The following is a 25,186-nucleotide window of genomic DNA, read 5'->3' as shown; positions in this document are numbered from 1 at the left end:
AGTGTGTTTTGGAGAGAAGTTGGACATACAGAATGGTAAACCAAACTGCCAATTTACTCAGAGCAGCAGTTTGATTTATAACCCTCGTGCTTCTTTGTAATGGCAGTAAATTATCAAAAGTGGTCAAAACTGATGCACATTGTTAAATACCGAACGGTTGACATCAGAATGGCCTGATAACAAGGGGAAGGTGTCCCACTATGAGTTCACACAGGAGTTTCATCCATTATCCTCACATCCCACTTATTGATGCAATATATTTCTATTGGCTCCAGTCTGTAAGGATGGTATCAGCCACACAGCTGACATAATAGCTCACAGTGGAAACAGTTATTGTAAGAGAAAGTTTTAATATAGATGTTTATTATTTAGGCTCATAAACATCTGGAAAAAAAAATTAATCCAGATTTTCAAACTGTACATTTGTTTTTCTCGTGTACGAACCTGCAAAGTATGCTCAAGTTTATTTCTGAAATCAGATAAATGGATTACAAACACACAAGAATACTGAAATACAATAAGTTTAACACCTCTGATTTAAATATTTTATTGGTGAACAGAGCTGAGATTTTAAGGTTTTTTTTTTCTTTTCTTTTCTTTTCATTAAATTCAACCAAACACCTGCAGTCCTGTTTTCAGGCTATGTTTAACTCCTCTGTGTTTATATCAGCACTCTCCGAAGTGCTGATGCAAACGTATTATGTCACCAGAAGGTCTTAATGTGCAGATTTTTCACATTCTGGCAAAACCCAAAACTACTTCAGCTCTCAGTTCCTTATTTTTATAATGCTCAACAGATTATGCTCCAAAACTTTTAAGTGAGAGGAATCATGCGCTCATGGGTCCGTGCTGGGGAGAAGAAACCGTCGTGCGCTCCGTTCATCAGCGCTGCCGCGGTTCTTTTCTTCTCTCTGCCACAAAATAATAGTAATCGAGTCTCACTCTGGGAAATGCGCTCAGGAGCGACCAGCGGTGTGGGAACGGGACGTGATTCCGGTACCGAAGTGTCAAAGGTCTGATTTTACCTGCAGCGACTCCTCCGGTTTCACTGCAGGACGCCACACTGCGCCAGCAACAGCCGCCTTGCAGCCCCGCGCTGGAAGGAGAAGAATTGCGTTCTCAGTGTAAGACTTGAAAGAAGACACTGTTTTATTTTTCTATTTTCTTGGATTCTGTGGAAATATTTCTGTTCCCGTGCAAGGTAACGCACCACCTGTATTCTGTTGCCTTCCATGAGCCTGGAGGTGGCTCCTGCATTAAGTTAAGACTCGGAAAAAGTTGCCTGTCTGGCTGCAGTTTCGGGAGGGGTTTGATGATTATTTGGCGCTGTTTGGTGTCTTCATTGGTTGTGAGTTTGCTATATTTGCTCCCTTACTTGAAATTAAACGGACAAGTTTGGTATCTTCCAGATTTTAAGATGAGGGCAGTTAAGCTATTCTTTAGAATCACTTGATTTTATGCTCTTCTTATTTGGACTGGGGTGAAACCTTCACAGTTTTCTGTGGCTGGGTACTGCGTACTTCCGCGCCAATCAAAAAAATAAATAAATGAAAAGCTTTTTGATAAGAGAGGCTTTGGATTTGTTCCAGAAATACACTGTAATTGAGCCAGACAGATTTATGGCTTCACAAAAGCTTATTAAATATGTTTATGAGGAAGCATGTGGTTGTTTGTGTGCATACATAAGCTGTGACAAATTATTTCATTGCAAATGTTATGCAATAGTAACGCAGGGAAAGCGTATGTGAACATCACAACAGGGCCGTTTCTACACCTGCGAGGTGAAACTCCCATGTGGCACGTAGCTGTAATGTCCAGTGTGGACACTGCAACCTTCTCAAAACCCCCACTACGCTTCCTCTTGCAGAGACAGAGTTGTATTTTTAGCTCATGTCTTCATAGCAGATGGGCAAGATCCTGTGATGCTGTGGATGCTCCTACCCAGCCGTTTCCATTAATCCATGCTGCCAAAATCAGAGGTCCAGGACTATGCATACAGCCTGGCTCCATGCAGGCAAAGCGGCGTCAAAAACCCGGAGGCTGGTGTTCCTGTTAGAGGCTGCCAACAATGCACCTGCAGATCTTATGTAACAGCTGGACTTACACAGTGGAGGCCAAGCAGTAGGATCAGTGCAACTTCCAACATGGGTTGGGACCTCAGGGGGCATTTTTAAACATTTTTAAATTTTATTTTCACAATTTTAGTTCATATTTAAATTTAAAAATACAAAGTTGTAGTTTCTGTTCTGCATTCTTCCCTAACCTTCTTACTTGTGACCTGACATATCTGGTGTAAATACATATGTGTGTTTTTTCATATGCACAAAATGGAAATTTTATGGAGAGATCTGTTGGCTTCTTCTCCAGGAGTGTGTTTGTGTGTCTTGTATCAGATGTTCTTGGATGCAGAAGGTGTCGGTTTTGAGTTACTTTCACCAAGTAAGACCATGTGACTGCCTGGCCGGGGCTCTGTATTTTCCACAGTATTCAAAAGGTGAAATAAGGTTAAAGATAAGTAAAGATTTTTTCTAAAAAACATGATCTAATTTATTCAGCTACCTGATGCAGTGTATTTGTCTTTAAAATATTGTTTGTCTTTGAAATATTATTTAGTGAGATGGTTCAAACATTGGCAGCCCCTCATATAGATGTCTGTTTTTTAAGGTCTCTGTTGGTGTTATGGTTATGATAATAGCTCCCCCTGGTCCCACACAAGCTGGATGGAATATTCTCCATATCACTTCCACATGTAATCTACTCAGATTTCCGCTCACTGAGTGCAAAGGCCAAATGGGTCAGTTTGAGACCACAGAAATCTGTTTAGAAAGTTGTATCAGACCAGAGGACAATTTTACAGGAAGAGAGCTTTCATACCACCACCAATGCTGAGAATTCCCTCTTCACAATGCATGAATTGCGCCTCTATCTCTGGATTTTTTTGTGATATTTCCTTTGTGGCGTCAAAATGATGTCTCACAGTTTTTCTTATTTCATTTTCATGTGTTGCTGTAAGGTGAGGTGATATGAAATGTCTAAATTTGCCTTATCACCTTATGATAAAAAAAAAAAATCCATCAGAAACTTTCTATATCCACAATCAGATAGAATCATGCAGTGCCATCAATAAGATTTTGAGTAATCCTGCGTGACAAAAATAAATAAATTAATACATACAAAAATAAAATACACAAACGAATCATCCGTAATGATGGAAATAACTGTAACTCTTTTTAAAACAAGCTTGCTTCAGTGGTGATCTCCTGCTGTCACAGCTGCGATGGCAGGCTGTGTGGAGTGTGGAAATTAGGACCCAAGATGCAGGCACAGCCTCTGATGTGAGTGAGCATTATTTTGACAGTGACGGTACAAATAGCAGTGATGATGGCAAGTGCAGAACCTAAACTGGAAAAAACTAACAAAAGCAAACTTGAACCCTTTAAATGGCAACACATGGAGACAGGGCAAAACACAAACAAACCATCAAAAAGCAGGTAAAAACACAGGGCTTATATACACACAGAAACAATCAGGGAATGAGAAAAAGGAGGGAGAAACAGCTGGGGTAATTAGACAAGAGCACAGAGAACACTAGACACTGGGAATAATCACAAACAACCCAAAATAAACAAAACCACAGAATATTAATCAACTTAAAACATAAACACGGAATCCACAGACTCCAGACCGTGACATCTGCGTTAGCTCTAAGGCTGACTTTCCCCACTTGAAATCTCATATTCTATTAGTATCATGATGTTTTGAAGTCGTCACCCTCCAGGAGCTCAAACATTTATGTAAGCAGTCGCTGTAGTCAGCCAGAAGCACATTATTAGGCAGTTTTCTTTAATGAAAGTCTGGATTAAAAATCTATAGCTATTCAAGATCTCTGTCTAAATAAATAAATGAATCTGGGTAAATTCCCAGATGATTAAATATGCAACTATTTTGCTGGTAATAACTGAAATGAGTAAAGAAAATGAACAGCCTATTTATGCAAAATAATTCATAACTTTATTGGGGGGTTATATTGGTTGGGTCTGATTATTTTTTTTTTTTTTTGGGGGGGGGGGGGGGGGTCCATAACCCCCCTACACCCCCTGGAAATTACGCCCCTGCTATGATTTGTCTGTTGGTATCCATGCACTTTGGTTTGGTTTGAGCATTGCGAGAGCCACTTTAGATGTGGTATTTGGGCCAATTTGCACTTGTTTCTGCCTTTTCTACATCAACTTGTATTGGAAATAACTTCTTGTAAAGGAAAAGTAAAAATCTTGGTACCGGTTGATGATTACAAATATAAACTTATTTAATGCTACAGTCACACAAGGGAAAATAGACTGTAGACCTTAGCATGGCTAAAAGTACTGTGACCATGTGCATTGAACTTGTGATCTAATTTCATCTGAAAGAGTTACTTTGTAGACAGGGACCAGATTTGATACCACTCTCGTCTATGTAGCCAGTGCATTAACCAGGTGGCAATCAGTTAAGTCTACCATTGCAAAGAGATGCAGTGCAGACAAGTTGTGCTCATTGGCACAGACTGACTAAGATTCATTGAGCTATATGTTGGCAAGCTGTCTTTACAAATTAGATGGCAGTTATTTGCCAATCTGCCCAGAGTGATTGCATTTAGTCCAAGTCGAGTTGTGATTGTTTGGAAACAGGCTGGCTTCCAGTAAGCAACCTGTGATTGAAAGAAGTCACCTAGAGGTTGAGGGTGTAGCATGCTTAGACCCATTACTGAAGAATAAAGACTGAACAATATAGGAGGCATTTATCTCTGAGTAATGCTGTTGCACTTTTTCCCCTTTGTAGTGCTTCTTAAACATTTCTATACCTTGCATCCCCCCTGAAATCTATGCCTATGGTAGTAGCATACAGTAACACCACAGGGAGAAGCAACAGGTGCAGTTTCTGTTAGTGTGGCTTCCTGTGAGAGTATGAAATATATGGGTAATTGGTGGATGACAATGTGAGAGCAAACTACAGTGTTGTAAGTTGACCCCGTGAGAAAAAAGGGAACAGGAGGATGGCAAATGCCAAAGGATGTGTGAATAAAGGTCCTTGTTTGCTCTGTGGTGCTGTCATTTATAATTACACAGCACTCAATTATGTGCATTGAAGGGACTGAGATGTCTGCTGTGTGACCACAAGATTTGTCTTTGAACTCCAAGCTGCTGTCATGCTTGTTTGATGTGACATTTTTTTCCCCTCAAGATCTCATTGCTCTTCTGATTATGTTAGCAACTTGAGGATTTGGTGTTTGATTAACCCTCTCAAGGCAGGCATTGCCGATTTGGAAGTTAAAAACTAACAACCTGATTACCCCACATACATATTTTATGAGTTTTTTTTACTCAGAAGTACCACTGCAGGACTTGGTTGTGCATTAGCAACAAAAGGTTTAATTTGAGCCTGAGAGGGTTAATGGTGGTTAAATGAAATGTATTTACTGTCTCTGAGTATACAGCACACTCTGTATCACCATCTGAACTCAACCTGCCCTTGTGATAAAAGCCAAAAGCCAGCTGAGTTGGTTTCCAGAGGCGAATATTGGCAATTGCATTCCCCAGCCATATAATGTAACGAAGAGGTATCTACATTACCCCGTCTATATCCTCAGCTGGAATGTCTCAGGTCACACGGTGTCCACTGACATGCAAGGTGATATATATATTACTGTCGGGGAAGGCTTCTGAAATCCGACATTCCCTCCTCTGTTTCCAACTGTGTCTGACAGCATGGAGGCATGGCCGTGATGATGTGTCTTAAGTTTTACTCTCAAGATAAAACCAGTGGAGGAAAGGACCTTTCAAGAACTATACTTAATGAAATAATAAAGAACTTATAAAGTATGATAAATATTAATGCAACTATATTTTAAAGGCGAGATTGTACTTTATATTCTATTGGATTAATTTTATTTCTTTCTTCTTCTTCTTCCTTTTTTTTTATTTTTATTTTTTACAAATACCATACTAGGTTTTTACTCTGGTCAATTTTAATAGCTAATACTTTCAAGAATGCATTTCAATAAATCCCCTTTTACTCTCCACTCTTTTTTTTTTTTTTTTTTTTGCCTGTCCCGTTTGGCTCTTTTGCCATCAGAATTGTTGTCTAAAGGCAAAGAAAGATGCCCAACGGATTTACTTTACCAAATTGACCATCCCAGCCTTGCCGTAATGGTCCATTTGATTCACCTTTTATTGTTTATTTTATTTTCACTTACTGAATACGGGACAGACTTGACTGGGGGAAAGAAGGGGAGAAAGAAAGAGGGGAAGAGAAACAGCTGAGAAGAGGGACGGGGGAGAAGGGCAAAAAACAAAAACCAACAGAATGAGCAGAAAAAAAAAAAGAAATAAAAAATACAAATATCAATCACCTGGATCACCTGCTGAGAAAGAAAAAAGAAAACAAGCAGAAGAGAACAAGAGTAATAGAATAAACAACATCACAATGATATATGGGAATATGACAGTAAATACTAAATATTAAACATTATTGTGCAGCACATAAGATCAACAGAACACAGTGTGCTTTGAGGTAGGAGCCAAAAAGGGTGTAGTTTGTGGGTGTGATCACCCGTGTGTACACCTGTGAGCATGGACGCGCTTGTTTTTTTAAAAGGTTCCTTCATGTAATGATCTGCTAGAGGGTGTGGGGGGGCCACAGCCCCGTCCTCCAGGGCATGAAGCAGGTATGGAGGAGATCAAAACTCCAGACATCCAGAGGCCCCCAGAACACAAGAGACCAAGGAAGACCAACAGAGGGGCAGCTGCGCCACTGTCCCAGAAAGAGCTGAGGAGAGTCCCAGATGAGGGCTCACTCAGCAGCCGCGGAGCAGAAGCCAGGGGGAGTTGCAGTGACGCGCCCGTGAGCTCCGCCGGCAGCCAGCCGTGCCTGAGTGACCGAGCCCCAGGCCGAGAGGCCGGGGGCACCCCACCTCCGAAGTGGCCCGAGCGAGCCCCAGGCTCCAGGCCCCGATAAGCGGCCGTCAAGGAGTGAGCCGGTGTGTACCTGGACGCCCACCCCCAGACACAAAGAACCACCAACGCACCGATGTCTGAGGGAGTCCGCCACTGGCAGGGGAAGTGGTGGTAGGGGGAGATAGGCCTCCAAACCTTGGAGGGCCTGAGATGTCCCCAGAGAGGTGGCGCCTGACACCCAACCTGACATATAGACACAGAAATACAGGCACACACATATACAAACATCCATTCCCACCCTCATGCTCTCATATGCACTTACTCCACACTCAACCAACGTGGAGACAGACATAAAGAGACGCTGTACACATGATCACACTCCCCAAGCGTACTCTACAAACCGGGTCTAGGTACCCTTGCCCCTGGAGGGGGAACTGCACCCAGACCCAGGTGGTATTACCCTTTTCCCTGCGGTGGGGGGAGGCAGACCGCCCCGACTCCGCAGCAGCAGGGAGGCCCCACACTCCAGACCGCAGTCGGACGGCCAACTCCTCCTCCTAGCCCCCCCGCTCCAGCAGGTCGCAGAGAACGGGGGTGAGAGAAGACTCCAAACCTCCCTCCACCCGCTCATTGTAGTGTTGATGCATGTGTGTTCTAAGGTGCATTTAAAACCCAGGAGGGCATGGAGCTACCTGCCAGAGAGCAGCAGGTAAACACATGGTCCCTCCTGCTAGCCCTCAATGTCTACGTGTATTTAAAATTGAGAGGTGGGCAACGACGCCAGGGGTGGGGTGTACACCCTGATGGTACTTTGGATTCCGTGTATTGTGCCCACCCCCAAGATCCTATATGTATGTGTAATGAGAGTGAGAGTAATGTGAATGTCTAAGTTGTGGGATAAAATTGAGGCAGAGGCAGCCAGAAGGGGACGGGGGGGTAGCCTCCTCTGCACCCTGGTGACATACCCCTACTCCAAGGTCCTGCATGTGTGGGTGGTTGTGGTGGAGCGGGAAGAGGGAGGCAGCTGGAGATGGGGAGGGAAGGAAGGGAGGGGCAGGTGACCCCTCCCTGGGGCCAGCTCCCCCGCTGACCCCAGTAGGCACCCCCATACTCCGCGACCCGCCAGGGAAAGGGGGCCCAGGCCCATCCAGACCGGGGCCCAGTGCAGCAGCGCCTCCCGGCCCCACAGAGCCCGGGACAGTCCACCCAACCCCACCACAGAAAAAACTGCACCCACCCCACCATCCACTCATCTTCCAGACTACATAAGACAATAAACACCCAGGCTGAGATCTTCCTCCACCTCTCCTGTATCTCCCCCTCCTGCAGAGAGAGCTCCCGAGGAGAGGAAAGCTCCTGCAAGATGTGACAATCTCCCCCACCAGTTGAAGAGCCCCCCAGGTGGCTCGATGCACCGGCGGCATCCTGCTCCAGGGGTGGGCCCCCATGCACCCACCCGCCCACAGCCCCGGCAACACACCAACCAGGACCCAAGCCCCCGAGGCCCGGCCCGGGCCCCAGCCCAGAGACGGAGCGCCCCCAGAACCTCACGCCCATCCCGAACCCACCCAGGGGCAGTCAGGCTACCAGGTCAGTAACCCACGTCCGTCAGCACAGACCCTCCCCTAGCCCCGCTGCACGCAGCCGCGAGGAAACAGTCACCTGAGAGCCAACAGAGCCCCTAACCGGACATGACCGCTACCCCGGGTCTTTTTTTTTTTTTTCAATTAAACCAAAACCTCACAAAACATGTCAATAGTCCAACAACACCAGTTCCCAAAATGTAAGATAAGATAACCTTTATTAGTCCCACACGTGGGAAATTTGTTGTGTCACAGCAGGAAGTGGACAGTGCAAAAGTTATGTAGCAAAAATTAGAATATAATAAGAATAAATACAGTACACAACTGTACAGAATAAAATAAAATACTATATACAGTAGAATAAAATAGAATAAAATACACAATAGGATAAAAATAGAATACAAATTCTATATACTACTGAGTAAAAATACAACCATGTTAGAAAAGAGTATTGCACTTAGTGTTATTGCATCTGTGTGGATGTGTGTGTTTGGAGTCTTTGTTGTGGAGTCTGACAGCAGTGGGGAGGAAAGACCTGCGAAATCTCTCCGTCCCACACCATGGGTGCTGCAGCCACTGAAGGAGCTGCTCAGTGCTGTCAGAGTTTCCTGCATGGGGTGGGAGATGTTGTCCAACAGGGATGACAGCTTAGCCACCATTCTCCTGTCACTCACCACCTCCACTGGGTCCAGAGGGCATCCTAGAACAGAGCTGGCCCTTCTGATCAGCCTGTTCAGTCTCTTCCTGTCCCCAGCAGAGATGCTGCCACCCCAGCAGACCAAACCGTAAAAGATAGCTGAGGCCACCACAGAGTCATAGAAGGTCTTCAGGAGTGGGCCCTCCACTCCAAACGACCTGAGTCTCCACAGCAGGTACAGCCTGCTCTGCCCTTTTCTGTAGAGGGCTTCTGAATTATGAGTCCATGTGAGGAGCCTTTGTAAAATGTAATGATTTGCAAATCTCAGGAACCAATATTCACAATAGAACATAGGATAAATGTCTCAAATGTTTATATTGAGACATTTTTCTGTTTCATGAAAACAAATTTAATGACAGCAACACATCTCAAAAAAGTTGCAATGGGGGCAACAAAAGACAGGAAAAATAAGTGGTGGTAAAAAGAAGCTGCTGGAGGAACATTTGGCAACTAATTAGGTTAACTGGCAATGGGTCAGTAACATGACTGAGTATAAAATATAGAGAGACTGTTTTTCAGAAGTGAAAATAGACGATGGTCAAGGGTTTTGACAAATCAAAACTTGAAATTCTTTTTGGAAAACATGGATACCATGTCCTCTGGACTAAAGAGCAGAGGAAACATTCGGCTTCTTATCAGCTCTGTATCCTAAAGCCTGCATCTCTGACAGTATGGGGGTGTTTGTGGAACTGGCAGCTTGCACATCTGGAAAGGCACCATCAATTCTGAAAGATATTTTAGAGCAACATACGCAGTCTTCTTCAGGGAAGGCCTTGCATATTTCAGCAAAATAATGTTAAACTCTGTACTGTACCTATTCAAACAGAACAGCTTCCTTGTAGAAAAGTCCAACTACATGTGTATTTTTTAAAGATGTCGTGTTTTCAATTTGCTACACTGAATAAAATGTGAAAAAATTACATTTTACACACTGTCCCAACCATTTCAATATTTGTTTGACTCAAAATGTCTCCAGTATTTTTCAAAACAAAAAAGAAAAAAAGTGTTTCAAATGTCTGTATGGCTTCTGTCTCTAATTAATCATCTCAAGACCTCTTTTACTTATCAGGTTGCCCTCAGAAGGTAACCAAACCTTCTATTAGTAACCACCAATTAAAACATTTGGACAGTTATCAAGACGGCTCCTCGTTCTGGGGCTTATTTTACTGCAGCAACTTTGATGTTAAAGACCTACTGAAAACTAAGTGATTTTAGATTATTACTTTTACTTAAGTACAGGACCTGATTATTTAAAACAGTGAACCAAATGCTTTCTTGGTGCTTATACTCAAAATTAGACAGGATTTTATTTACGGTTTGTAAATGGTTTATTGAGGAGTAAGATATCAAGAATCTCCTTTGGCTGACACAGAATATCGCAGGCTCTTTCAGTGCTGGCTCTTTCCTGTGGGGAAACACACACTGATATTTGCAGTTTAAAAAAATGGTGACGAAACGTATTACTTACCTAACTTATGAGGGAACAACCAACTCATGAAGACTTTTTTTTTGATACTGAAGGACCTAGCTCTTTTTTTTTTTTCTTTAAAGGACATTTGCTGGCTTCAGCAGTTATGGAGTGATGTAACGCCATCAGGAAATTTCCCCCATAAGCCACGTAGAAACACATCCAATCTCACGATGTGTATTTTAGGGTCGCGAGCAGCGAGGCCCTCGGGGTCCAAAATGGGGGTTTTGAAACGGGATGATGAGAGAGGAAACTGGCGCTAAGAAGGGGGTGTGAAGGGATTACTGGGTAGGTGCAGATCTGCCCAACTGAAATAGCCTGTTTTATAGGTGAATGGTCATAAATAAAGGACATGCAGACCAATTTATTGGTATTATTTCAGGGGACCACAGAGTTAGTCTGGTTTGTGTTTTGTTGTGATTAGGAGAAAAGATGGTGATAGGGTAATGAGTTTGATGAGTGATAGGGTAAAGATGGTAATGACTGAATGAAAGAACGAGAGTCTCAAATGCCATGTGGCGGAATAGTGGGTGGGTTTGGTAAGGGTGCAGACGTGGAAGCTTACTGTATATTTGGGGGCCTTGGGTTTAATAGAAGGTAAAGAGAAGAAGCGTGGTAAGATAAGTTGGCATGCTGTCCTGTTTATCGGAGGGATGTAAGGCACAGGGCAAAGACTCAGCCAGGAAGGAATGAGCAGAGTCATCGGGCTTCTGTAACATGACGCTCCGTCTTGATTGCCTGTAGCAGCTGGGCAGCCACCGTATCTGTGCGAGCGTGTGCGTGTCTTCACATGTGTGTGAATGCAGAATTTTATGTTCGAGTGAAGTGGTTCGAGCAAGTATAACTGCACGTTCACGTCTTTGATCAGTGCATCAGTCTGTTTATGCCATCATGTTGACTTATGTATGTGAACTCAAGAACCTTTTTCTTTGTACAGTCTTTGTTGCCTGTTTTGGTGATTTGGTGTTATGTACTTCCTTCTTGTGCAGCCTTATTTAAGAAAATCCAAACTTTTGGTACTTGACTTGTAGACAGTGTGTTTCTTAGATTGTATTAATTATTCTTTTCAGTTTAAGGCTCCAGTTATGCTTTGTTTTCCTCCTTGAAATTAGCATATAACTGTATATTAATATTGTTGTTCTTGGGCAAATTCCTAAGGGGAAATGTTTATTTATTCTGTAGGATGCTGATGTTATTCGTCTTATTCATTAGTCATATAGAGACATATATTTGATTTAATAAATGATCATGTCCAGCACAGTGGGAGCTAACTTTAGCTCCTGCAGACAAAAGTGATCTCCTCTGGCTGCTAAACACATCAAAGGATGTAAGAAAATGCTGCTTGGACCTGATGTGAAGCGCCTGCTAAGGTAATAAGTAATCCGATGTAGACAACTAATGTCACGGTATCTTTAGAGTGGTGGGAAAGTCCAGGACCCTGTCCTAAGTCTGTCTAATCATTTTGCTACCATATGGTCACTTTTAACTGCTTGTGGTGCAGTGGTGGGCGAGGAGGGTGAGGTGAGGGGGCAGTGCTGGGCTGAAGATGTAAAGCAGAAGGTAGAAGGCAGAAATGAGAGATGGTGAGGTGTTTGGACACACATTAGAGCAACTAAGACCTATAATTAATTCTTTGTATTTAGGACATATGTAGAGAAATGCAGGGTGTGTTTACATTTGGCTTCAGATCATCATAGGTTTATGTGCTTTTGCAAAGGTCCAGCCATTTCCTATCTTTGTCAGTAAAATGTACACAGCCTAGATATACCTTTGCTAGTTCTGGGTTGAATCCTCTTTTTGCCTTCAGAACCACCTCAGTTCTTTATGCCATGGATCCAAAGGCATGCTGAAAACCTTTCTCAGTGATTGTGGTCCAAATTGAGGCAACCACATCACACAGTTGTTGCAGATTTGTTGGCTACTCATGCATGAATGAATCTCCTGTTTCACCATATCCCAAAGGTGCTCTGTTGGATTGAGATCTAGAGACTGAGGACGCTTTTTAGAACTCATTGTCATGTTCAAGAAACTAGTTTGAAATGATTTGAGCTCTGTGACATGGCACACTCTCCTGCTGTAAGTAGGCATCAGAGGGTGGGCAAACAGCTGGGGCAACTGTGGCTAGGGCTCAGGTGGAAGAGTTGTTTATCTACCAATTAGAAGGTTGGTGGATTGATCCCCTCTGATCCCTGAGTTGCATCCATTGGCTTGTGAGTGAGTGAATGTTAGGTAAAAGTGCTTAGGTGTAGATAAAAGCACTGTGTACTAATGGGTGAATGAGGCACGTAATACAAAACTCCTTGAGGTCTTATTCTGAGAAGAAAGCTGCTATATAAGTACCAGTCCATCCATTTACTGTTGCTGTAAAAGATTGGACTTAGACAGCAACAATACTTTAAACAATGCTTTCCTGCCATTGAAGGGCCCAAAGTGGACCAAGAAAATATCCCCCACACTATTACACCACCACCACCACCAGCCTGAATCATTGATACAAGCCAGGATGGATCCATGCTTTCATGTCCATTGCAGCACAAATCAAGAATGCTTAGACCAGGCATCATATTTCCAGTCTTTTATTATGCAGTTTTTTTGTGTGTGAATTATAGCCTTAAGTTTTCTGTTCTTAGCTGACAGGAGTGCCACCACTGTAGCCCATCTGCTTGAAGGTTTGATATGCTATGTGTTTGGAGGTGGTGTTCTGCATGCCTTGGTTATAATGAGTTATTTGAGTTACATTTGGCACTGAGTGTATCAGCAAATGTACAACAACTCCTAATGTTTACTGGTGTATTTGGTCCATAATTGGTTTGTAAACCATCATTTTGAAGGTTATCGTAAAGTTGCAACAAGTGTTCATAAATCTTTTTTTTAAGGTTATTACATTTATAACATGTATAACATGTTTGTAAAGTAGGAGGCAGAGAAGCAGTTTTATAAATCACAAGACTGTTAAACTACACACTGAGGTTTCAGTCAACCTTTAACCTTTAGTTATTGTTTACATCTGCATCACATTGTGGATCTGATGAGGCTGCTTGAGCTGATTGCAACCATTCAAAACTGCTTTTTAAGTTCCACCTGAATGAGTTTTAGAAGCATCCTTAAAGTGGCTCTCTGCTCAGTGACACTTAAAATAGCACTGCACAAGCTGCACAGAGCAGCCGAGGAGGACAAGAAGTCAGACCCAAGAACCCAAGATGCACAACAGTCAAGACAAACAAGAGTTCACCTGGGCATCTGATGCATATTGTTAGTTAGAAAAGGCAATGTTATACGGGTTATGTAAATTTGTAAAGCTCATGTTTTGATTTGCTTTGTGTTGAAGGTTTTTGTATGTCCTATCTGCATGTGACACCTGGACCTATTTAAAAATCTATGGTTGTTTTATATTCTCTCTGTTCATTCACTGTCCTCCCACCAGCTCCTTCTAGGGAAACCCCGGCAAGGCGGTATCCCTTCGCAATGCAAAGATGGTGCTGCTGCTTCCTCCCCCAGGCACCGATGCGTTTCGCCCCTTTACTCTGGAATCACTGGCGAAGATCAAGAGGCTCGAGGAGGAAAGGAAAAAGGCAGCAGAAGTAAAGGCTGATGACGAGGAACCAGCAACCCCGAATGCTGATCTGGAGGCAGGCAAGGGTCTGCCCATGATCTTTGGGGACCCTCCACCAGAGCTGCTCAACACACCCCTGGAGGACATAGACCCCTTCTATGAAACACAGAAAGTCAGTATGAGCACACATGGAAGAAAAAGCTCTGCTGAAGCACACAAACACATTGCACACTCAGGCTCTAATAAACTCGACTGTATCTTAAAATGTGTCATTGCAGCTCCATGCAGGGTCTCTTAGAGAATTAATTGAAATGTTGTTTTTTGTGCAAAAAATTACAAACTTCATAGATAATTTTGTGTTTTTCAGACATTCATTGTGATCACCAAAGGAAACACGATCTTCAGGTTCAACGCAGAACCGGCGTGCTACATTCTGAGCCCCTTTAGTTTGGTTAGGAGAGGAGCCATCAAAATTCTCATACATTCATATCCTTTTGATTTATTGAGTGTATTTTAGTTTGAATGGTGTGACAGTATTCTTGTACGCTTCCTTAATCCTGACTTAAATTATTTAGCATGTTCATCATGATTACAATTCTATCGAATTGCGTGTTCATGACAATGAGCAACCCACCAGCATGGAGTAAAACTGTTGAGTAAGTAGCTCATCACTGATTATTCACACGTCACACCTCACACAGTAGTTTGGATAATTAATTCTGATTATTTTCTTTGTAGGTATGTCTTTACTGGTATTTATACCTTTGAGGCAACAGTTAAAGTGTTGTCTCGAGGTTTCTGTGTTGGATCTTTTACATTCCTTCGAGATCCATGGAATTGGCTGGATTTCATGGTGATCAGCATGGCGTAAGTATCTGCTTGTGTGTTTATTTAAACTATGTAGATGCATTTGGTAAATAGTTGTTAGTACTTAAATGACAGTAGGAACTCCACCCTTTTTGCTGGTGCAATATAACCACTGAAGGTTATCCAACAAAGACATTTGGTTTTAGTAAAAGATTGACTAAAACCAAATGTTTTTCCATTTGCTTCATTACATCAGAACAGTGTACCTGTCTTATTAGCTGCTAGTGTGGTTCCCTTTTTACACCTCGGCTGTAAAATTCTGATGGGGTATTGTCGTCACCTTGCCGGGAGGGTGGGCAACATAGACACCCAAGTTTGTGAATGTGATAATTCAAGAAGGAAGTCACCTAGGATTTTCAAATTACCACAGGTGTATCTATTAAAAATCGGAAACACACAAACACAGAGTACCGCTGGCCGCTGCCAATGTTTTTGTTTTATTTTTATGTTTTATGATGAGACCTCTGCTTACATCGGGTGGCACGGAAACCATTTCCTTGATATGTTTGTGCCTTTTCCCAGTTACGTCACTGAATTCGTTGACCTCGGCAATGTGTCTGCTCTGAGGACATTTCGTGTGCTTCGAGCCCTTAAAACAATTACTGTGATTCCTGGTATGCGTTCTGTTTTAATATAACACTAATAGTTTAACTCCACTCAGTACACATTATTTTTACTGGTTTTTGAGACTTCCAAATATAGACCACTCATGTATCAATTGTGTTTTGTCAGGTTTGAAAACAATTGTGGCTGCTTTGATCCAGTCAGTGAAGAAAATGGGGGACGTGATGATTCTGACAGTCTTCGCCCTTGCGGTTTTTGCACTCGTTGGTCTTCAGCTTTTTATGGGAAACCTGCGACAGAAATGTGTGCGATGGCCCATCCAAACAAATGACACCATGTTTGAAATCTTTAACGGCACCTCTTCATCCAATAACACAGTGGACTTCAACGACACCATTGGCTTAAATGATACATATACCAACAGCACCTTCAATTTCACTGAATATATTGAAAACTCAGGTATTTTTCATCTAATCTCTAAGTTTTTCATCTGTAATTTTAAATCAATATTGTCCACAGTGGTGTAAAGGTGTAGCTTTTCCAATTTCTTTTTTTGGTTGATTATAGAGAATCACTACTTTCTGGAAGGCAGCCAAGATGCTCTGATTTGTGGAAACAGCTCCGATGCTGGGTGCGTATCACCACAAAGATGCTACAGTGCTAATTTTGTCTTTTATTTGGGGTACTGGAGTTTCAGTCCAGACATGAGCCTTAACTGAAGTTTTAGAAAGGTTGCAAGTGTGATTTGGAGGCTGGGAGTCCAGATGTAGTTGGATAACTTTTCTTCTCTGCTGACAGGAAGTGCCCCGAAGGATACACATGCATGAAGGCTGGGAGGAACCCAAACTTTGGCTACACCAGCTTTGATTCTTTTGGCTGGGCCTTCCTTGCCCTCTTCAGGCTCATGACCCAGGACTACTGGGAGAACCTTTTCCAGCTGGTTGGCTCTTCTTTCATTTGCTTCATTGCAGTTTATGCTTTAATTTTAAAAATGTATTGTGAAGAAATTTGTCCTTAGTCCTCGTAGCTTCTTTTCTGTTCTTAAAACAGATCATGAGGGCAGCTGGTAGGACATACATGATGTTCTTTGTAGTCGTTATCTTTCTGGGCTCCTTCTACCTCATCAATCTTATCCTGGCTGTGGTAGCCATGGCTTATGACGAACAGAATCAGGCAACTCGGCAAGAGGCCATCGAAAAAGAGGAGGAGTTCCAGCGACTACTAGAGCAAGTCAAGAATCAAGAGCAGGTAACTTGCACCGGCCTGTTACACTGAAATCAGAATTAGTTCAAAAACTGATTAAAACAAATGGCAAACAAATTTGTGTTCCATTTGCTTGATTTATTATTTTTTCCAAAAACAATCAAAAGCATTTTTGATGCAAGTTTCAAAGACTATTATTGGCAAATAAATCAAACTTATACACAGAGACAGTATTTACAGTGTTGAACCTCCTTCTTTATATGCAGTTCTTTCTGGCACCGGATGCTTTTCAAGGGATGTGATCTAGGGAGACTCTTGGTCATAGATTCAAACTATTATTTACTTTGCCTTGTGACGTGGTGCTTTTTCCTTCCTGAAAAATGCACTGATTAACACTAAATTCCTCCTGGATGACTGGAAGAGATTGGTCTTTGCCTGGATCAAATTCAAAATAAAACTGAATATGCAAAGTGTATAAGACACAAATATGTGCCACAACAACCACTTTTAACCACAACTATTTGGATTTAGTGTCCCAGCAATCCCTGACTCATTGCCAAATTTATATTACTTTACAATAACTTCCCATGCTGTCCACGTGTTCAAACGTTTAGAGTATTATTACAGGTCAAAACTAGTCTCACCTTCAAGCCTTTTAGCCAAAATCCCAGTACTGGTTTTTGCCATCCTATGGCTCATAGTAAAAACTTTGTTTTCTTCTTTTTATTCAGTATTATCCATCCATCCTTCCACCTTCTTCTGCTTAACCGGGGCTGGGTTGCGGGGGCAGCAGCCTAAGCAGAGAAGCCCAGACCTCCCTCTCCCCAGCCACCTCCTCCAGCTTGTCCGGGGGAACACCAAGGCGTTCCCAGGCCAGCCGAGAGATATAATCTCTCCAGTGTTTCCTGGGTCTGCCCCAGGGCCTCCTCCCTGTGGGACATGCCTGGAACTCCTCAACCAGGAGGGCCCAGTAGGCATCCTTGTCAGATGCCCGAACCACCTCAGCTGGCTCCTTTCGATGTGGAAGAGCAGCGGCTTTACTCTGATCTCCTCCCTGAACTTCTCACCTTGAACTTCTCACCCTATTTCAAAGGGAGATGCCATCCACCCTTCGGAGGAAGCCCATTTCTGCCACCTGTATCCGCGATCTTGTTCTTTCGGTCACTACCCACAGTAGTGTAGCTTTTCCAATTTCTTTTTTTGGTTGACCATAGGTGAGAGTAGGGAATCGCTACCTTATCATGGTGTAGGGAGTTTTGTGTTCCAGGGCTCCCAGGGGCTATGTTGTCCAGGGGCTTCTGCCCCCTGGTAGGGTCTCTTATAGCAAATTGGTCCTGGGTGAGGGACCAGACAAAGAGCAATTCAGAAGACCCCTATGAGAAGAACACCTAGGGAACAGTTCACCCTGCTCAGGATAGGGTTACGAGGGCCCCACTCTAGAGCCAGGTCCGGAGAGTTTGCCCGAGGGCAAGCGTCTGGTGGCCATCTTCCTAACCCATCCTGCAGGAAGACCCATCTTTCTGCAGGACCATCTCCTGCAGGAGGCACCGTTGGGGTCGGGTGCATTGTGAGCCGGATGGTGGCCAGGAGCGGTGTCCCTGATGGACCGATCCCTGGCTACCAAGACTAGCAGATGGGACATGGAATGTCACCTATTCAGTACTAAATTATAATAAAGTAATATTTTATACTGTAAAATTACAGCCGAGCCATCTTTTAAAGGGTTTTATAAACTGTCCAATGCAATAACAAAGACTTCTTACTGAATGACTTATCTTCTGCCAATCAGGCTAAGATGCTTGGTAGCCAAGGCACTCTAACCAGCAAGAACTCGCTCAGCCATCACACTGGGTCTGATTTGGCAGATGACGAACAGAGCCTTGACCGTGATGAAATTGTGAAAGATTGCAATGGGAGAATTATTCCACGTCTGATGATCAGAGCGCCTACCATGAACGAGGTAAGTTATAGTTAGTGGTGCCTGTATGAGTGTTTTTAAAAACCTTTGCCTTGTCCATCTGCAATTACATACCTTGACTTATGTGTTTTGAGAAATTCTCAAACTATATTTGTAGCACTTTGGTCAACATTGTTGGATATAAAGTGCGTTTAAATAAAGACTCTATGCTATGCTATGCTATTTTACAGTCTGCCATGGATTATGAATGCAGAGAGAAGTCACTGGGCTCCGTTCACAGCATGCTTCAACTGGATGAACCATGCATGGCAGAGAGAACTGCTAGTGCTCTGACTGTGCTCACTGCAGCTGCCATGGAAGGTACAGCACCAAACACACACAATATTGATATCACACTAACAAAATTAGGATATGTTGTTTAGCTTTGATTAATGTAAGCTGAGGGCACAACAACATAACCTCTATTTCGGGGTAATGTTTTTTTTTTATACTGCGTGGAGAAATCTGGCATCTGGAAGTGTCGGGTGCCACTGGGGGTGAAGAAGAAATACACAAGGCTTAGCATTAGGTGCTCTGGTGTGAGCAATAATTCCTAAGATTATCAAGCAGTTGTTAACATTGTTCATTAATTTATCCAAGGCCGATACAGTGGAGTTGTCTTGAGCTTATCATAACGAGGCTAAATATATTGTGTGTAGCAGAGATTCCTGTCAAACATGGTGTTAAGCTAGATCTATTTCAGCACAGCTATAACCTGAAGCAACAAGACTTGGACTTTAGGTTGAAAGTTTAGGTTTAAGTGAGGTTTAATATTACCTTTTGTTTTCTGCCTCTTTCTCTAGAGTTGGAGGAGGCTCAGAGGCCATGCCCACCTGGCTGGTACAAATTTGCTGACCTTTTCCTGAAGTGGGACTGCTGTACCCCCTGGGTGGTCTTTAAAAAGCGAGTATACTTTGTTGTGATGGACCCTTTTGTTGACCTGGCTATCACTATCTGCATTGTGCTCAACACCCTCTTCATGGCCATGGAGCACTACCCCATGACCCCGGAGTTTGACTATATGCTGTCAGTGGGGAATCTGGTATGTGCTGCCTAACATTTTAAAATACTTTAAAGACATTGCTCAGATTTAAGGGGTGAAAAAAACATTTATCTTTTTTTAAAAGGTTTTTACAGGTATTTTCACAGCAGAAATGGTCTTCAAGCTTATTGCTATGGATCCCTACTACTACTTTCAAGTTGGCTGGAACATATTCGACAGCATCATTGTTACACTCAGTCTGGTGGAGTTGGGGCTGGCAAATGTTCAGGGTCTGTCAGTCCTCAGATCATTCCGTCTGGTGAGACACACTGATTAAATTTCTTTGCATCAGTTTAACACAGTGGAATTACCTGCTCTGCTATTACTAAATGTTTTTATTTATTTTTGTCCCATGTTTGGTGACAGCTTCGAGTTTTCAAACTGGCAAAGTCCTGGCCCACTCTCAACATGCTCATCAAGATCATCGGTAACTCAGTAGGGGCTTTAGGAAACCTGACTTTGGTGCTGGCCATCATCGTCTTCATTTTTGCCGTCGTGGGCATGCAGCTCTTTGGCAAGAACTACAACGACTGCGTGTGCAAGATCTCCTTGGACTGTGAATTGCCGCGCTGGCACATGAACGACTTCTTCCACTCATTTCTTATCGTGTTTCGCATCCTGTGTGGGGAGTGGATCGAGACTATGTGGGACTGCATGGAGGTTGCCGGAACTGGGATGTGTTTAGTTGTCTTCATGTTGGTCATGGTCATTGGAAACCTAGTGGTGAGTCCAACAACTGCATGCTATCTTCAGACTGAAGATTGAAGAAAGAAAGTCTTAGTTATTTCAGTGATCCATCTAGGAGATTGTGAAGTAAATATTTGAGTATGTTAAGGAAAAACTTGTGAAACTTTTTTTTGTTGGAGCTGGAGGAAAGAACTGTTTATGCGGATCAGCCAAAAGATTAAAACAACCTCTCTTATACCGTGCATGCCCCAGTCGTGCAGCCAAGAAAATTTTGACCCATCAGTGCAGGATCACCTGACCTCCTCACCCCTGTGGTTCGAGACTTCAGATCCTCTGTGTTCTGTGGGTTGTTGCATAGTATCCATGGATCAGGCTTGTTATGGCACCTCTCACGGGTGTTTTGAGATTTTTCATGTTCCTCAAGCTGCTCCTGAGCAGTTTTTGTTGTTTGATTGGACTCATTGCCCAACTGGGGATCTAGATGAATGACATGTGTCAGAGTGACATTTATTTCCCAGGAGATTGTTTCAGTCCAACATATACAATTTAACAGAACAGCCTTTGAACTGATTGAGAGTGATGAGGCTTCAGGGTTTGTAATGCTTTCTGAAGAATTCTGAGTGTCTGTAGCATGAAAACGCTGCCCCCTGACCTTTTTATCTTGGCCTCACGAAACAAGGCCATACAGACCATCACTGTCAGACATCATTTCAGCATCATATTTAATGACTAGAGCCAAATCCATTTCCTATCAGGTTATTCATAGAAATGAAAAGGAAATGGCTCATCATCAAGGTTTGAAGTATTGTGTTAGGCACGCTGTGCCAAAATTGTTGAGGCTTCTTGGATCTTAAAGTTACTTACCCACTGTTAAACCTGAGCATGCTTACTTAACACATGAATGTACACTTTTTTCTCTAATAATGAGGCAAATAATATACTTACAAGGTTCATGGGAGGGGGTTTCTATTTAAATCTAATGACTTAAGCTACCAAACAGTGGTTTTGACCTTGAGTATGCGCTAAGATCCGGCTCAAGTAAGCATGCTGCCACTGATGGAACAAACGCGGACAGCTGAGCGAGCACAGCTCAGGTGGCAGTGCGTCTGGGTGTAAAAGAGAAGTCATTTGATAGCAGATTGAACTCTAATCGATGTAGAGGTAATCATATTGAGCCATCAACACCACAGCATATGGAGCAGAGAAGATTTAAAGGGGACTTATTATGTTTTTATTTATTTTATGTCATACATTACCGTTAGAATGGTGGATGATCATTCTGTGTGAGATGGGCAGCCAATTAGAATAAACTTGGCTCAGAGGGAGGGGCTTATTTTGAACTGAGAATCACGCAGAGTATTTTCTTTAGTTGAATGAGCATGAAATCACCACTAGCTTTTATGCATAGTTTTTATTAAACAAATGATAATATAACATCAGCTCAAGCTGCTGGCTGTGCCTTCAGATAAAACCAAAAGTAATGAGTTTTAAATGTTTAGATTTTTTTTTTTAATTTTAATCTATTTTGCAGCAAGAAATTGACTGGGTACATTTCCTATAGGCCACACTGTTCCTCTAAGACAAGGAAGAAATGTCTCACTTCATCAGGTTACCGGAACTGTACAAAGCTAATGGAATTAGCTGACAAATCACCTGAATTATATTCCAGGAGACTAGGAACATGACCCTGAAAAACACTATAACCTCTACCACAGTTATTTTTTCCACTCATCAAAGATCATCAAATCCATTTCCGATCTTTCATTGTCGCGTTTGGTTTTTGTGCAGCTCATATTGTCCATCAGCTTTATTTTCTTATTGACATCTCTGACACTGGAATAAACGAGATGAGCATTCCCACTAGTCCATGTAACCATGATCTCCTGCTAAACCTGGGAAATAGAAGCCGCGAAATCAAATAACATGTTTGAGTAACTAAAGATAGCTGCATCTGAGACAGGAGGCAGACAACATAATATTTACTGATGTGACGTCACAGGAACAATATGGTATATGATGTCTGCTTGAGCTATTCCAAACTTGTGTTTGGTTCAGCAAAGTTAGTACAGTTTTACTGACTAATCACTGGATATAAACTTGATCACTGTTTTGCAGTCGAGTAATGATTCCTAATTCTCACTTCTTTAGGCATCACTTTGACTGTCAAATATTTATTTTCACTAAACAAAATGAACAATAAGAAGCTGTTAATTACCTTCATTACTCTTTGAACTCAGGTGCTGAACCTCTTTTTGGCCTTACTGCTCAGCTCGTTCAGTGGAGACAACCTTTCTGCAGGAGAAGATGACGGAGAGATGAACAATCTCCAGATTGCCATTGGCAGGATCACACGGTTCATCGACTGGTTTAAAGCGTTCATCATTCAAACTATCTTGCGGACTCTTGGCAGAAAGCCCAAGGAGCCTGACGAGGGCCCTGCTGATGACGTCGACCCTAAAACGGAAGGAATTGAAATGAACCATTTGGACACCAGTCAGACTTTCAAACTGGCAGATGGGATATCAGATTGCCTAGTTGAAGGCCGGCCTTCTGGATTTATTGTGGATGGAGAGTTTAGTCTTAGTGTGCCAATTGCCCAGGGAGAGTCAGACTTTGAAAATCTGGGAGAGGACGATGAGGATGATGAAGATGAAACCAGTGATTCCAATGATGATAATCACTCTGAGAGTTTAGATGAGGGACATAGCCAGCAGAATACCGTAAGAAAACTTCTTATCCAAAGTCTTATACAGTTTATTTCAAATAATTGCCATCTTGTGATCTATTATTCATCTCAAAATAAGATTTTAACAGCTCTTGACCACCAACGATAAATTGTATTGGTTAATTCATTCATTCATTCATTCATTCACGAGTCCAACTTGACTTTTTTGTTTTCAAATTTGCAGCTAAAATTCAATTAATCAGGAAATATATATCCAGCATAAGTAAAATTCGACTTTGGTTAACAAACTGGTAACATAGCTTAAACATGTATTGGAACTTTGTATTAGGAAATTTACCAAACATTAAAATAAATCCTAACTATCATCAGAATATATATATTTTTGTAACTGTTGGAAATAAGGCAGCAAAGAAAATAATTATTCTCAAAATAAATAATACCGGATGTTGTTCCTGACGTAACCTCAAAGGGATTTGTCTGTGCTCCCAGGATCCCCATAATGTATTTTTGGCACAATAAACTTGTGTGCTGGATGTTTCTCAAACTCCTATGAACGCTTAATAAAGTTTGTTTTCTGTTCGTCTGCTGTTTCAGGAAAATGTGAAAGATCAAATTAGTATCCCAGGAAATATCAAAGTGAGTTAACAGTATTTTCATCTGTGTGATTGCATAAGGCATTTGCATCTGAACTTTAACTGTGATTCTTGTCTAGCTGATGGGTGCTTGGAATAGTGAAGATTCTTCAGTATGCAGCACAGCAGACTATCGACCACCTGAGCCTGAACCGGAAATAGAAGAGCCAGAGCCACTGGAGCCAGAGGCGTGCTTCACTGACAGTATGAACAACAATTTTATTAAATAAGCAAAACTAAAAAGTCACAGAAGTCTTTTTCAGTAGCCATTCTGTAATCTGACATTATGAGGTAATCGCAAACCTTTCCACTTTTCTCAGACTGTGTGACGCGCTGGCCATGTCTGATGGTGGACATCACCCAAGACAAAGGCAAAAAATGGTGGAACCTCCGCAAGACCTGCTTTACTATTGTGGAGCATGATTGGTTTGAAACCTTCATAATCTTTATGATCCTCCTCAGCAGTGGAGCTCTTGTGAGTGTTGTCATAACAGCAACAAATTTAGAAACGATGACCTTTTTATGATAGCGTTAAGACACTGATCCTGTCATGACACATATCTAGGTAGATAATGTTTTCTTTTGGCAGGCTTTTGAAGATATATACATAGAAAAGCGCCGAACGATCAAGATAATTCTGGAGTATGCTGACAAGATTTTCACCTACATATTTGTCATCGAGATGCTCCTTAAATGGGTTGCATATGGCTTCAAGACCTATTTCACCAATGCCTGGTGTTGGCTAGACTTTTTCATTGTAGATGTAAGTTTCACTGCTTGCCCTGTATGTGATAATACATCTCCTATGCCAGAAAGGTTTTGTGATAGCACTTGAATGGGAAATGTTTTGATTCTGCTACAGATTTCCCTGATTAGTTTAGTTGCCAACTGGATGGGCTACTCTGACCTTGGGCCAATCAAATCCCTCAGAACCCTCAGAGCACTAAGGCCTCTTCGCGCACTATCAAGATTTGAAGGGATGAGGGTAAGTTATTGGCTGCTAATGCTTGTTTCATATGGAATTTGTAATACTTAATGTTAACATTATAATATTTTGAATGGTTAACACTGATTTAGAAGATGCAAACCTGTCATGTTTGATGCACTCTTGTACTAATTTGCCTGGCTTTGTCCAACTGTGTTTGTTGAATGCATGCTTAAACCACAGCTGCTGTAACAGAGGTGACTGAGGTGAGTTTCCCGGAGTCAGTTGACTAACTAATCAATGCATTCACTTAAGTAAGATTATTGTTGTAGCCCTGTGCAAAAGTCTTGAACCACCACTCATTTCTTTCTTTTCTTTTTTCCTTTCCAA

At 42.3% G+C, this 25,186-nt stretch overlaps 1 protein-coding gene and 1 long non-coding RNA gene across 2 annotated transcripts in view; one reads left to right on the top strand and one right to left on the bottom strand.

The window, feature by feature from the left end:
* Window positions 1-316: 316 nt before the first annotated feature.
* scn4aa (sodium channel, voltage-gated, type IV, alpha, a) overlaps window positions 317-25,186 on the top strand; it is a 33,250-nt gene continuing 8,380 nt past the window's right edge. The window contains exons 1-21 of the mRNA XM_026178172.2: window positions 317-1,124; window positions 14,105-14,405; window positions 14,601-14,719; window positions 14,800-14,889; window positions 14,972-15,100; window positions 15,623-15,714; window positions 15,833-16,123; window positions 16,232-16,295; window positions 16,463-16,604; window positions 16,715-16,912; window positions 18,657-18,827; window positions 19,016-19,145; window positions 19,628-19,866; window positions 19,952-20,125; window positions 20,233-20,589; window positions 22,791-23,273; window positions 23,834-23,875; window positions 23,952-24,075; window positions 24,192-24,346; window positions 24,461-24,634; window positions 24,734-24,856. Coding sequence (XP_026033957.2) covers window positions 14,154-14,405; window positions 14,601-14,719; window positions 14,800-14,889; window positions 14,972-15,100; window positions 15,623-15,714; window positions 15,833-16,123; window positions 16,232-16,295; window positions 16,463-16,604; window positions 16,715-16,912; window positions 18,657-18,827; window positions 19,016-19,145; window positions 19,628-19,866; window positions 19,952-20,125; window positions 20,233-20,589; window positions 22,791-23,273; window positions 23,834-23,875; window positions 23,952-24,075; window positions 24,192-24,346; window positions 24,461-24,634; window positions 24,734-24,856 — 3,549 coding nt within the window. The 5' untranslated portion in view covers window positions 317-1,124; window positions 14,105-14,153. The remainder of the gene's footprint in view (window positions 1,125-14,104; window positions 14,406-14,600; window positions 14,720-14,799; window positions 14,890-14,971; window positions 15,101-15,622; window positions 15,715-15,832; window positions 16,124-16,231; window positions 16,296-16,462; window positions 16,605-16,714; window positions 16,913-18,656; window positions 18,828-19,015; window positions 19,146-19,627; window positions 19,867-19,951; window positions 20,126-20,232; window positions 20,590-22,790; window positions 23,274-23,833; window positions 23,876-23,951; window positions 24,076-24,191; window positions 24,347-24,460; window positions 24,635-24,733; window positions 24,857-25,186) is intronic.
* Window positions 5,674-25,186, bottom strand: part of LOC113028107 (uncharacterized) — a 460,838-nt gene continuing 441,325 nt past the window's right edge. Inside the window, exon 4 of the long non-coding RNA XR_013910896.1 lies at window positions 5,674-6,295. This is a non-coding gene — a long non-coding RNA (uncharacterized LOC113028107). The remainder of the gene's footprint in view (window positions 6,296-25,186) is intronic.

This window comes from Astatotilapia calliptera, chromosome 8 (assembly GCF_964374335.1).
Source record: "Astatotilapia calliptera chromosome 8, fAstCal68.1, whole genome shotgun sequence".
Classification (NCBI taxonomy): Eukaryota; Metazoa; Chordata; class Actinopteri; order Cichliformes; family Cichlidae; genus Astatotilapia; species Astatotilapia calliptera.
Note: the sequence above shows the minus strand (reverse complement) of the source record. Positions and strands in the feature narration are given on the sequence as shown.